Here is a 15,000-nt window from a genome sequence, read left to right on the forward strand (position 1 = left end):
TGTAAAAACATGAACTAATTTCATGATTTAAATCAGCTGTTTTCTATATGGATAAATATTAAAGTGTTATTCATTTCTGCTGTTAAAGCTGAATTTATGACTGCAGTCACATGATCCTTCAGAAGTCATTCTGATTGGCTGAATTGACCATCATCAAACAATTATGATTAATTTCTATGAACAAATCAGCATTTATGGGCAGCACGGTGGCATCACGTTGGCCTCATAGCAAGAAGGTCGCTGGTTTGAGTCCTGACTGAGTCAGTTGGTGTTTCTGTGTGGAGTTTGCATGTTCTCTCCGTGTTGGCGTGGGTTTCCTCCACAGTCCAAACACGTGCTATAGGGGAATTGATCAACTAAACTGGCCGCAGCGTATGAGTGTGTGTGAGTCAATGAGTGTGTATGGGTGTTTCCCAGTGATGGGTTGCAGCTGGAAGGACATCCGCAGTGTAAAACATATGCTAGATAAGTTGGCGGTTCATTCCACTGTGGCGACCACAGATGAATAAAGGGACTAATTTGAAGGAAAATAAATGAATATTAAGGTTACATTTCACAATGCTGTATTATTTATGCTGCTCAATGTATTTACTAATATAAATAATGCATTTATTACATCACTGTTTTCTGCTTCAAGCAACCAGTACATCAAATATATAAAATATAGACTTCGCTGGCCTGTTTGTTGCATTATTTATTAATTTTAAGAGCTTTTTTCACCCTCTTTTTATGTATTAAACACTTTTAAAGTAAAAACAAAACATTAAATAATAAAATCTCAGAATTCAATAAAAACAATCAAAAAAATACTCAAATAATTAAGATAATTGATTAAAATAATGACTGTAAACCAGTGCGTAAACATTTTTAGTCCACACTAAAATAACAAATAAATATATAGAATTAAATATTAATATTAGTAATATAGGCTAGAGTAATATATAAGTATTTTATACATAGTGATAGGGATGGCGCAGTGGGCAGCACAATCGCCTTACAGCAAGAAGGTCACTGGTTCGAGCCTCGGCCGAGTCAGTTGGTGTTTCTGTGTGGAGTTTGCATGTTCTCCCCGTGTTGGCGTGGGTTTCCTCCGGGTCCAAACACATGCGCTATAGGGGGACTGATGAACTAAATTGGCCGTAGTGTATGAGTGTGTGTGTGAATGAGTGTGTATGGGTGCTTCCCAGGAATGCGTTGCAGCTGGAAGGTCATCCGCTGTGTAAAACATAGGCTGGAATAGTTAGCGGTTCATTCCGCTGTGGCAACCCCTGATGAATAAAGAGACTAAGCCGAAAAGAAAATGAATATATAGACTATAGTATTTAGACTATATATATATATATATATATTTATATATATATATATATATACACTATAGTAATAGAAAAATAAAGTATATGGCAGTACAAAAGTAATAAGTAATACTGTACAGGTAATATTATTTAAAATATTCAGTACATTATTTTAAAACGTCACCATATTGTTATGTATATTTAAGATTCATATAATCCCTGAGACCTGATGGTGAAAAGCAATCTCCATTTCTAAAGTCTGAGCTTTAATTTGAGCACTCATTCAGCTTCTTTCTGCATTTGATCTCTTATTTTAATCACTTTAATTAATTCTCCATAACAGGTGCATCTCAGAGGAATGTGCTTCAAACAGACCAACAGTAGCTTCTCATCTGTGGTTTAATGTTTCTGCTGTATTCTGATATAATTAGTATATAGTAATATATCATTATAGCATCACGTTCTGCTGCACATCTTCATCAATGATCTTTTGTGTTGTTTAGTTCCGTCTTTCAGGTTTTCCACCTTGTGACTAAACCAACTTCCTGTCACCAGCAATGACGGATGACCATATTTGGAAGTGGAAGTACAAATAAGGTCATATCAGCCTCCTGTTGCAGTGTGGTGCAGTGAGTGTGTGTACTGTTTCTCAACAATACTGTGTTTAATTCAGAATAAATACTGTAAAATTAAGATATAATAATATTACAATTCAGAACAGCCGTTTTATTTGTGAATGTATTGTACAGTGTATTTTATTTCTGTGATGTAAAGCTGAATTTTATTGTAGTCTTTAGTGTCACAAGATCCTTCAGAAATCAGTCTACCAATGCTGGGTTAAATATATATTATTATTAATATTATTATATTATTTTTATTGTATTTTTTAACTCAATTGTTGGGTTATGTATTATATTATATTATATCCATGTCCATACATTAATCAACCCTGCATTTTTGAGTGGTTAGTGCATACTTGATGAATTAAAGCCTTTATTATTTATTTAAAAAGTACATTTTAATTACTAAATTTTATATAAAATACATGTGAGTTACTTTTAATATTCATTCAGTTCAAATAACTGCAGCTGTAACCCTTAATTAACTGTCAAGCTAACATTACAGTGTTAATAATTAATTAATACAGTGAATATTTTAAATAACATCACAATTCAAAATATAAATATAAATGACAAAAACATATAAACGGCATGATGACCCCTGATGACCCTTAATTAACTTAAACATTAGGCTACACTTCATTTTACGCTTCAATTCTCCCTGCTAATAAACCCTTAAGTATGTCCTCTGTCTGAATAAACTCATAATCTGCTGCTTAATAATAGTTCAAATAAGATTAGACAGGTAGAATATTTTATACAGATAATGTGCTTTAAAGGCACTAGTTTATAGTGAGAATTGCTGCTTAAACAAATCAAAGTGTTGCCAAACATAGTTTTACATAAGACTGTTATTTTCCGCTCTTTGCACCTTTCACACCCATTGAGACTCAGATATAATTGTGGGCTGGATGATGCTGCGCAAAAAATCCCATAATCAGCGGCTGTTTAACCTGATGATGATGATGATGATGATGATGATGATGATGCAATACTGTATTTTCTACCTTTACATAATAAAGTTGTTAATCAAGCAAAAATACAGTAAAATCCTAAATAATATTATCATTCAGAATAAGTGTTTTCCTAGTGAGTAGATGCTAGAGTGTATTTTATATCTGCGATGTGACGCTGAATTGTTCTCAGTGTTAGTGAGGGTTGAGTCACAGATCTACACCTATAGAAAGTCCTGTTTAAACTTGTGAAAGCTCGGTCTTCGTTGGGTTTCATCATTTCCTGCTCAAATGACTGCAGTGTCTGGTGCATTCTTTCTTAATGGAGCGATCCATCCCAGATCAGGATATAAATATAGAAGATATAAGAGATATAGGAGATATTTTCTTTAGTGGAACTTTAAATTATAATCTTGTAAATCATGTTCAGTTGTTTTGATTTTGTTAATATTGCATCTTCTATTAACATTTTACCTGTTAATAACAAAGCAGATTATAACAAGACAACAGACATTTCTAAAGAGAAACAAAACAATTATATATATTCAGAATTAATAAAACAATTAGAATATATATATAATTTAATTCAATTCCCCTTTATTTGTATAGCGCTTATACAATGTAGATTGTGTCAAATCAGCTTCACATAGAAGATCATAGTAAATAGAAATGGTGTCAGTTCAGTTTTTAGAGTTAAAGTTCAGTTCAGTTGAGCTCAGTTCAGTGTGGTTTAATAATCACTACTGAGAGTCCAAATATTGAAGAGCAAATCCAACGATGCGCAGCTCTACAGATCCCGAACCATGCAAGCCAGTGGCGACAGCGGAGAGGAAAAAAAACTTCACTAACTGGCGAATATGAAGAATTGAATATGAAGAACCTGGAGAGAAACCAGACTCAGTTGGGCACGACCATTTTAATTTCTCCGCTGGCCAAACGTCTTGTGCAGAGCTGCAGTTTAGGCGGCGGAGGCTGGAGAATGCTGGACCTCAGCGAAGACTCGTCTGTCCCCGGAGCGTCATGCTCTCCACTTCTCCATGACCACCACAGCAGCTACTCAGGATACGGCCTGGTCCAGGATTATGGAAACCTTGGAGTCATCTCGTCGCTGGTCTTGGATCAAATCAGTGGCGCTGCATAGTGTATATATATATTATATATATATATGCACATGGATGTCCTCTTGAACATAGGCAAGGCAAGCTTATTTCTATAGCACATTTCATACACAGTGGCTATTCAGAGTGCTTTACATAAACAGGAATAAAAGAGACGAGTATAAAAAAAATAAAAACGGATAATAAAAATGATAAAAAAACAGATTAAAATGTGTTAAACAGGTTATAAAAGAATGAAAAAGAAGAGAAAATGATCTGTCGGATGCATCACAGCGCTCATTCAGTAAAGGCACAGCTAAACAGATGTGTGTTCAGTCCTGATGTGAATGTGTCTAATGTTGGAGCACATCTGATCATTTCTGGAAGCTGATTCCAGCAGCAGGGGGCGCTGTTAGTAGCTGATTCACCCTGCTCTGACTGAACTCTTGGAGTTTCTAGTTTATTTGATCCTAAAGATCTGAGTGATCTGTTGGGTTTGTATTCAGTGAGCATATCTGTAATGTATTGAGGTCCTAGGCCATTTAGTGATTTATAGACCAGTAATAATACTTTAAACTCTATTCAGAATGTAACTGGGAGCCAGTGTAAAGACCTGAGGACAGGTGTGATGTGCTCTGATCTTCTGCTTCTGGTCAGAATTCTGGCCGCAGCGTTCTGGATGAGCTGTAACTGTCTGACTGTAATTGGAAGACCAGTGAGGAGGCCGTTACAGTAATCCACCCTGCTGCTGATAAAAGCATCAACAAGTTTCTCTGAGTCTTCACTGGAAACAAAGCATCTGATTCCTGCAATGTTTTTGGGATGATAGTATGCTGATTTACTAACTGCTTTGACATGACTATTAAAACTCAGATCTGACTCCAGAGTCACACCAAGATTCTTGACCTTATTTTTTGTTGTTTGACCCTTAGAGCCAAGGTACGCATTCACCTTATCTCTGTTGCCAAACTCAATCACTTCATATACACATATACTAAAAAATTTTGTTTGCTCTCCAATCCTACATTTATTTAATTCAAAGTACAGCAGAAATATTTGACATGTTTTTGTGATTTATAATCACTGTTTTCTATGTGAATAAACAAATGTAATCTATTCCTGTGATTTTAATGCAGAATGTTTGCAGAATTTCTCCTGTCATGTGGTCCTTCAGAAATCATTCTAATATACTGACTATATGCTTAAGAAATGTTTATTATTGTTTTTGTTATTATTATTGTTATTATTATTATTGTTGTGGTTGTTATTGTTATTAATGTTACAATTATTATTGTATTGTTGTTATTATTGTTATTATTATTATTATTATTATTGTATTGTTGTTGTATTGTTGTTATTATTATTGTTGTATTATTGTATTATTATTATTGTATTATTGTTGTTGTCTTTATTATTATTATTATTAGCATTTCTTGAGCAGCAATTTAGCATATTAGAATGATTTCTGAAGGATCAAGAGACTGGAGTATTGGGTAAATAAATCTGTTTTCAAACGACTGGAATAAACTATTTTTTTTCAGTGTATGAAAACAGAAAATAGTGAAATTAAGAAGTAAAAATATTTCACAATCGCACTGTTTTTGCTGTACTTTAGATCAAATGAATGCAGTCAGTAAGACAGGCACTTTTATGACCACATGCTGATGTGCAGTTTGTACAGTACAGATTGAGGAAGTTGCATGAGCTCTGAAATTCAGCTGGAAATATTTGGTTTTGAGGGGATTCACTGGCTGGTGAACAACTGATGTTCCTCATAACCCAATTGTGGATGTTCTACCACTGGAAAAAGATCATTAATGAAATGTGGAAGTTTTTCCACTTTTGTCTTTTGTGAATTTATAAAGTAACATAAAAAATTCCATTACTTCATGTATTTACTGAACATACACAATTATCAGTATATGCACTCACTGGCCACTTTATTAGGTACACCTGTCCAACTGCTCGTTAATGCAAATATCTGATCAGCCAATCACGTGGCAGCAGCTCAGTGCATTTAGGCATGTAGACATGGTCAAGACGATCTGCTGCAGTTCAAAGCGAGCATCAGAATGGAGAAGAAAGGTTTAAGATTTAAGTGACTTTGAACGTGGCATGGTTGTTGCTGCCAGATGGGCTGCTCTGAGTATTTCAGAAACTGCTGATCTACTGGGATTTTAACGCACAACCATCTCTAGGGTTTACAGAGAATGGTCCGACAAAGAGGAAATATCCAGTGAGCGGCAGTTCTGTGGGCGCAAATGCCTTGTTGATGCCAGAGGTCAGAGGAGAATGGCCAGACTGGTTCCAGCTGATAGAAAGGCAACAGTAACTCAAATAAGCACTCGTTACAACCGAGGTCTGCAGAAGAGCATCTCTGAACACACAACACGTCCAACCTTGAGGCGGATGGGCTACAGCAGCAGAAGACCACACCGGGTGCCGCTCCTGTCAGCTAAGAACAGGAAACTGAGGCTACAATTCACACAGGCTCACCAAAACTGGACAACAGAAGATTGGAGAAACGTTGCCTGGTCTGATGAGTCTCCATTTCTGCTGCCACATTCGGATGCTCGGATCACAATTTGGCCTCAACAACATGAAAGCATGGATCCATCCTGCCTTGTATCAGCGGTTCAGGCTGCTGGTGGTGGTGTAATGGTGTGGGGGAGATTCTCTTGGCACACTTTGGGTCCATTAGTACCAACTGAGCATGGTGTCAATGCCACAGCCTTCCTGAGTATTGTTGCTGACCATGTCCATCCCTTTATGAGCACAGTGTCTCCATCTTCTGATGGCTACTTCCAGCAAGATAACGCACCATGTCATAAAGCCCCAATCATCTCAGACTGGTGTCTTGAACATGACAATGAGTTCACTGTACTCAAATGGCCTCCACAGTCACCAGAGCTCAATCCAATAGAGCACCTTTGGGATGTGGTGGAACGGGAGATTGGCATCATGGATGTGCAGCCGACAAATCTGCAGCAACTGTGTGATGCTATCATGTCAATATGGAGCAAAATCTCTGAGGAATATTTCCAGTAGCTTGTTGAATCTACGCCACCAAGGATTAAGGCAGTTCTGAAGGCAAAAAGGTATATATATAGCCATATATATACTGTATATACATTGCAGAATTGTGAGTACATTTCAATCATTATCGTACTATTCCATAACTGGAATGAAATACAACAAATATTTAAATGTTTATTTAATTTACAGTAAACTGAATCCATTATTAACTCAATAACAGAGTTGACATTTTCTAGCATTTTGTTTCACAAACCAGACTCCACATGGCGTGTCTAAAACACAAATTAATGCATTTTCATCATATTATTGTTTTCAAAACATGAATAAGAAATTCACACAAAAAGATGAAAATTACATGTGATTATTTAATGATAATTTCCTGTACATCATAATTGTTTTTCCTGCAAATAAATCCACTATTAAAACAAAATAGTTTTTAAATGAAGTTAAATTAATGTTCACTGATGTGTTTAACAAAATAATAAACAATTGATGAGAGATTTGGTCCTTAATGGTTAAGCAGTTATGATTAAAATCCATTTTCCCTGAGCTTTTATTTTTAATTATTAATGTATTATTGTTGTTGTTATTTTACCTCATTTTCTAATATAATATAATCAATAATACATCAAATAATAAATGAATAAAATAAGCACGTTTTAATAATTTATATAAGTCCCTTTTTTCGTCAGAAAATGGTGAGAAAAGGGATATTGATAATTAAAATAACCTTACCACGGAGGAAACAAACAACAAAGCACTAATATTTGTCCATCATAGGTTTATCCGAACATTTATTTGTTTAAATTGAGTTACAATAAAAAGTAAAGTTGTGTTTTCTATGTTTTTGGCTTTCAATAAAACATGCCATCTTAAAGTTTTATAATATCCCGCCATTTCGTTAACAATGCGAACAGCGCATGCGCGCGTGGTTGAAAACTGAGAGGAACGCCGTCAGCGTTCGCGCCATTTGACGATTCGGAGCACGTAAGTTGTTGTTTCTTGTAACTTATAACCTTACAAGTTTTCTGATCGATTTATTTACCGCTGTTAGTCAACAACTGAAAAAACTACATCTTCAAACGTATTTATAGCCTATAACGCTCGTGTAAACACCGTGTAAAATGTTGTGTAGTTGTATTATTGTTTGTTCCATCACAAACACAGTAATGACAGGTCACTATAACAATACACGTTATTTTGCAGCACAGGAGGACTAAAGTAATTAATAATCAATCTATAATCTTTGTTTTAATAACCCTGCAGAGATTTTCTTAACATGTAACACACCTTAAACATGTAACACACTGGTAAGAAACTGTATAAAACGTCTTTCACGTTCAATTAAACCTGATTTTGCCACATATTTCAGCCATGCAATGGTATCTTCATAGTGTTTTTAGTTTCATATAGGCTTGTATTCTTATATTTGTCTACATGTACGTAGTTTTGTGTCTTTTGCAAATCAGGATGTTTGTTGGTGAATGTTTCCTGTTAACTAAAGCGTCATTTACATCATATTATTGCAAAAGCTGTTTGGTAAACAGGTGACCACTAAAACAACCACTGCAATAGTTTTTTTTTAAGAACTCAAACTGGTTGTTTTACATTTATGATGCTTGTTTTGTTTTATTTTCAGATCAATCTTTAAATTATGACCTTAAATATTCATAATTCATCACAGTGTTCATTTTTATCCTCCCAAAATAATGCAAAAATAATGCAAAATAATGTTAAAAACGTATATATACATGGAATATATACATGTGAACAGGTCTATTCGTGTGTTTTATATAATGTATTTTTAAAATAAATATATGTAATATACTTTTATGTAAAAATGTTATACAAATTGTTTGTATTTCAAGTTATTATTAACTTGAATTCATTTTTAATTTAAGGGTGACACAGTGGCGCAGTAGGTAGTGCTGTCGCCTCACAGCAAGAAGATCGCTGGTTCGTGCCTCTGCTGGGTCAGTTTGGGGACTAAATAAAGGGACTAAGCTGAAAAGAAAGAATGAATAATTATTAATTTATTAAATTATTATTGCTTGTTTTTTTTTATTTTTTATTTACATTATTCATATTAAGTGTACATGTGCTCCAAACTTTGCTTTTGGAGGAAATTTAAATAATTGATTTTTATATTTAGAAATTTTTGAGTAAGGTTTTATTTATTTATTTATTTATGTTTTTTTTTATTTTATTTATTTAGTTTTTCTCTTATAGTGCATACCTTGTTGATGATATTCTGCCTCCTCATTTTCTCATATATTGTAAAATATTATGCTTTAATAATAAGAGTATACGGTTTCACACGTGTCCACTTGCAATACCATTCATCAGAACGCTCACTAAAGAAAGCGTTTGTACACCCTAAAGGGGTTTGCCTCAACAATAATAAAAAAACCTGTTTGACATGACGATATCCTGAGCCGTCAGATCCGCTGTTGTAAAAAAATGTACTTCCTCATCAAGGAATTTCCCACTTCAACAGGATCATATAAAACGCGCGCGCACTTTCACAGTCACATTCAACACACACTTTCACAGGAGAAAGCAGAGGAACTCTAGCAGCTCTGGTATGTGGAAAGCAGATTACATGCATTTTACTTTTATTATTATCATTATCATTTATATTCATTATTATTTACTCATTTCCTGCTTTATTTTATAGAAATGATGGCATGCGAGAGATATGACGTCCCCATGGCTTCAGAAAAGTGAGTATTAATGCAGTTTTATGTATATTATTTATAATATTTGTGTTTGTTTGTCTAAAAGTCTGATATTTTGCAGTTTGTGGGAGACGGACAGTGATGTTTATTCAGATTCTGATGAGATGGACTGTTCAGATCCGCTTGCAATGGTGAGTTATTTTACGTTTTATAAATGCTTTCTGTTTATACAATGTTTTTTTAATGTAGGTAATAATTATGAGTGTATTTGTGAGCCTGGAGCACTAAATGAGTGCTAAATTGCTTTAGTAAAATTTATGGAATAGCTAAAAAATATTTATTTTATTGTATGCCAAAAATATCTTTTGAATATTAAGAAAAATCATGTTTCATGAACACATTTAGTCAATTTCCTACTTTAAATATATTAAAACATGATTTGTGATTAGCGATATGCATTGCTTATTAACTTTAAATGGATTTTTTAAATATTTACTTTTATTTATTTATATTATTTACAATATTTATTCAGTTGTATATCAACAAAATACTGCCCTAATAATATCATATATCAATGTCAAGTTTATTTAATCAACTTTCAGATCATGTATATATCTCATTACCCTTGTGACTGATTTTGTGCTCCGGAAATCACACTGATTTCTGTAAGATCATGTGATACTGAAGACTGGAGGAATGATGCTGAATATTCAGCCTTTCAGCACAGAAATAAATTCTATTTTGCAGTATATTAACTATAAAAGCAGCTCATTTTAACTGTAAAAATATATCAAAATAATCACTGTATTTTTATTAAATTAAATTTCTAAGTAAATTAAGCGAAAAAGTATTAGATATGAAATTTGATGGCTGATTTTGATGGCTCAACATTAATGACACAAAGACCCTCACACACACATTTATATCTGTCAAACCAACATTAATGACACAAAGACCCTCACACACACATTTATATCTGATTAAACCAACATTAATGACACAAAGACCCTCACACACACACATTCATATCTGCAGACCAACATTAATGATACAAAGACCCTCACACACACATTTATATCTGCAGACCAACATTAATGACACAAAGACCCTCACACACATTTATATCTGCAGACCAACATTAATGACACAAAGACCCTCACACACATTTATATCTGCAGACCAACATTAATGACACAAAGACCCTCACACACACATTCATATCTGCAGACCAACATTAATGATACAAAGACCCTCACACACACATTTATATCTGTCAAATCATCTGGCAAAAACTAAAACACATCACACACACTGATGAAGAGTTTACTCACTATATCTGTTTACAGCAGAGTTTATGTGCATTTAGTATTATTATCATCAAATAAAAAGTTTATTAATGTTTATATGCAATGCAATATTCCAAAATGTGCATATAAAGAGGTGGATGTAAACATGTCTAATACTGTCGTTTCCCTGCAGAGCTACAGATGTGACATGCATGAAGGCATCAGGCTGGAGATGTGGACTCCGCATCCCAAAATGAAGCAGTTGGTGAACGTCATCATCGCCCTGAACAGAATGAAGCACATCAAACCCCAATCCACAGAGTTTGGAGAAAAAGAGGTGCTGGACATGCTCATGGCGAACGTCATCCAAGGTACAATACTACTAGGACTGCACTGTATATTGAAATATTATTGCGAATAATAGTGCAGGGTGTCTGCGTGGTTACTGAAAAAATAAATAGATTTAGATTAATATTAGTCCGCATGAAACAGAAGCTACGAACATTTTTTTCGTAGTGTGATGCAGTTCCTAGTGAAACGGAATATTAAATGAGAAAACAGTGGGCGTGGCTTGTTTTTTTGTTTTTTTTTTACTGTGAGCTGATTGGATGTAGTAATTTAGGCGCTTCATTCGGAAATATGGGGAGAAGAGAGTTATGACAACCTAACAGACGCCTCCTCCTCACCATTTCTGTTTGTTGTCATCACTGACAGCTGAAGGGGGCGTGGTTAAGTATGTTAGCCACGCCCAATTCCTCAGACTGACAGACTTTGCAAAACAAACAAGAAGTGCCTTTTCAGATTTCAGTTAAGGACTAGAAGGGCAGACTATTTTTTTAATGACATGCACAAATTAATTGTTCACTACTAACCTAGCAATGTGAGCTAACACAATCAATATGACTAGTTTTGATTTCATGGGTACTTTCATGGTATTAAACATGAGATTTTACAACGTATGCTGTATGCGCCCCCTGCTGGAAGAGAGAGAGAGAGAGAGAGAGTTAGCATTCATTGAGTATTGATGTTTTAGGGCTGGATGATACATGGCATTACTGCGGAATTAAATGTGCATCATAAAATAATAATTATGCGTATTCCGCGAAAATGTAAATAAGTGGGCGTGGCTGAGCATGCGTGAGACTGAGAAAGATGCTCCATGGCAGACTGGCAGTGCTGTTAATTGCGTTATATATTCAGTGATCGCATCTTTTCAATATTCATACGAGAAGTGTTATTGCTTATATTTTGTATTTTTGAAGGAAAACTGAGTTTGATATATCTTTAAAGTGTTTACATCTTTATATTTTCATATTTAAGATTTATTTTCCTGTTACTTGGTATATATTTTATATCTGTGAGAAGATGTTACTTGAGAAATATTCATAATAATAATAATAATACGCATAAAACTGTAACACACAGTGAACTTTGTCTTTCATCAAACATCTACTATATTTATAAGGTTAAAAATAATATGTTAAATAATCAAATTAAATCTGCTTCTTTAAAAATAAAGAAACCTTTTCATTCAAAGTGAAATTATCATTATTTTAGTTCCCCTTTGGCTGACTATTTTGCTTGTTTTAAGGAAAAACTCACTTCCTTCAAACTCAAAACAAGACAATCTTATTTACTTGTCTAGAAAATGCTTATTGATATAAGAATCACAGATGTTTGGACTAGAAACGAGTAAGAAAAGTCTCTAATAATTTAAAAAGCACTTTGAAATGAACGTATGATCACTAATGTGTGTTTTCCTCCACAGAGCGTGGCGTGAATGTGGTGGATTCGGTGCCGTCTTACACTAAAACCAAAAACGTCCTGCAATGCACGATTTGCGATCAGTATAAGAAGTCTCTGGTGCGCAGTGGCGGATCTCCACATTTGCAGGCCGTCACGCTGAGAGCCGGAAGCGCCGACTTAAAAGGTAAGCATCAGCATTTACACACTTTTGGGTTTATTTTACTGTATGTAGGGTTTCATTAGATTATGAAGGAATAATTGACTATGAAATGTTGAATTGTTAGAGAATAATGCACACATGACCAGAGTGAATTAAATTCAATATTTCAAATAAAAAAGCAGACTTATGATATACACCACACTGGAGGCGTGTGGTAGAGTGTGACCAACACATGACTCTCCTAAATTTCCCGTGTTTTCACTTCCTTCAGTGCGCTTCAGCATGTCCACGTACGCGTCACCCAGTGCTCCGTCTACTTCTGCTCAGCCTGTGTGTTTGGGAATCTCCAAAAGTAACCTGTACCTGGCCTGCAGCCCATCCGAAGACTCCACTCCACATCTCGTACTCAAGGTTTGTGCAATATTATAATTATAATAAAGTGCTGTTTTTAACAGAGCAAGAACATTTTTCACACTATTTCCTAGTGTGCTTTAAATCTGGAGAAAGTCTTTCTGGGGTATTAAAAAATAAAAGAAAAGTAAAAACTGTTGTGGTCAATATTATTCACCCCCTTAGGAAATTATATTTCTTTATTATGTACAGAACAAAACTCTTGTTCAATTTCTTTCCTAATGAAAAGCCTTTAAATATCACTTTAAGCTGAATATTAGTGAGCAATTCCAGCGTTATGGATGTGACATTTGCAGTAAAAACTCCTAACTCGTCCTCATAAACTAGTCTAAATAAAACATCCATTTATATTTTACAGAACAACTAACCACAGAGTTAAGGGACCAGAAAAATGTCAATCTGTACACAAGTTTTGCACTTTAAATGAGGAAAATAAGCATGCGTTATTGATGTGAAAAAGTATGTAAGTTTGCAGTGTGCAATATACTTTGTAGAAATTCTGGGAATTAAATTGCACAACCCAAAAGAAACAATGCTAATTAAAAGGATAAAAGATGTCTCTCTGTAGAACAAAAATAATTGACTTTATTTTACTTGACATTTGCATTTATGAGGAAATAAAAGTGTTGTTATGGATGTGATACTTTTCTGTTATGGATGTGACCGATGTGAAATTGCCACTTGTGTGACTTTGGTAAATCTAAAATACAATAGTTTGGAAACATTGACAGAGACATTTCGAGTATTTCTGAAGTACTGTAAAATACAAGCCTACACAACAAATGCAGAAACGATTTCCATATTTTGGTGAAATCATAGTTTTTTCACAGCAAGGTTGACATTTGCATGGAATTGCTCTAGTGTCTTTAAAGATATTCAGTATAATGTTATGTGCTGTAATCATGGCAAAGATAAAAGAAAACAGACATTAGAAATGAAAACAAATAGTAAAAGAATACATTTTTTTTTATAGTTTCAAGCTAAATTTAGTTGCTACTGACTTTTTAATTGCCAAATTACATTAATTGATTGTTTTTAATGACTTTAGAAAAGTAATGCACAGGATAATAAATAATAGATAATTATAAATCACACACACAAAAGAGGAAGAATCATGAATTAATAGTTTCTGCACATGAAATAAAAACAGATGCACTTTAATAGTTAGACATTTTCAACTTTTTAAAATTAATGGTTCTTATTGATATGTTTTTTAAACCTTTTAAAATAAAATTTAATCAGATTTTTTATTTTTGTTTTATTTTAGGATATTTTAATTCATATTTTATATAAAGCACTTTAAATTAGTATAATTATATATCTATGTATATATGTGTATATGTGTAGATATATATATATATATATATATATATATATATATATATATATATATATATATATATATATATATATATATATATATATATATATATACATATATATATATATATATATATATATATATATATATATATATATATATATATATATATACATATATATATATATACATATACATATATATATATATATATACATACATATATATATATATACATATATATACATATATATATATACATATATATATACATATATATATATATATATATATATATATATATATATATATATATATATATATATATATATATATATATATATATATATATGCACACACACACACACAGTTGAATTACTTGCCCTCCAATATATTTTTT

General features: G+C 33.4%; 1 protein-coding gene across 1 annotated transcript in view; it reads left to right on the plus strand.

Moving 5' to 3' along the window:
* Nucleotides 1–9,547: 9,547 nt before the first annotated feature.
* Nucleotides 9,548–15,000, plus strand: part of il1b (interleukin 1, beta) — a 6,711-nt gene continuing 1,258 nt past the window's right edge. Inside the window, exons 1-6 of the mRNA XM_056466930.1 lie at nt 9,548–9,580; nt 9,676–9,721; nt 9,798–9,867; nt 11,156–11,333; nt 12,731–12,892; nt 13,140–13,279. Of these exons, the coding sequence (XP_056322905.1) occupies nt 9,678–9,721; nt 9,798–9,867; nt 11,156–11,333; nt 12,731–12,892; nt 13,140–13,279 (594 nt within the window). The 5' untranslated portion in view covers nt 9,548–9,580; nt 9,676–9,677. The remainder of the gene's footprint in view (nt 9,581–9,675; nt 9,722–9,797; nt 9,868–11,155; nt 11,334–12,730; nt 12,893–13,139; nt 13,280–15,000) is intronic.

The sequence above is a fragment of the Danio aesculapii genome, chromosome 10 (genome assembly GCF_903798145.1).
Source record: "Danio aesculapii chromosome 10, fDanAes4.1, whole genome shotgun sequence".
NCBI classification, from domain to species: Eukaryota; Metazoa; Chordata; class Actinopteri; order Cypriniformes; family Danionidae; genus Danio; species Danio aesculapii.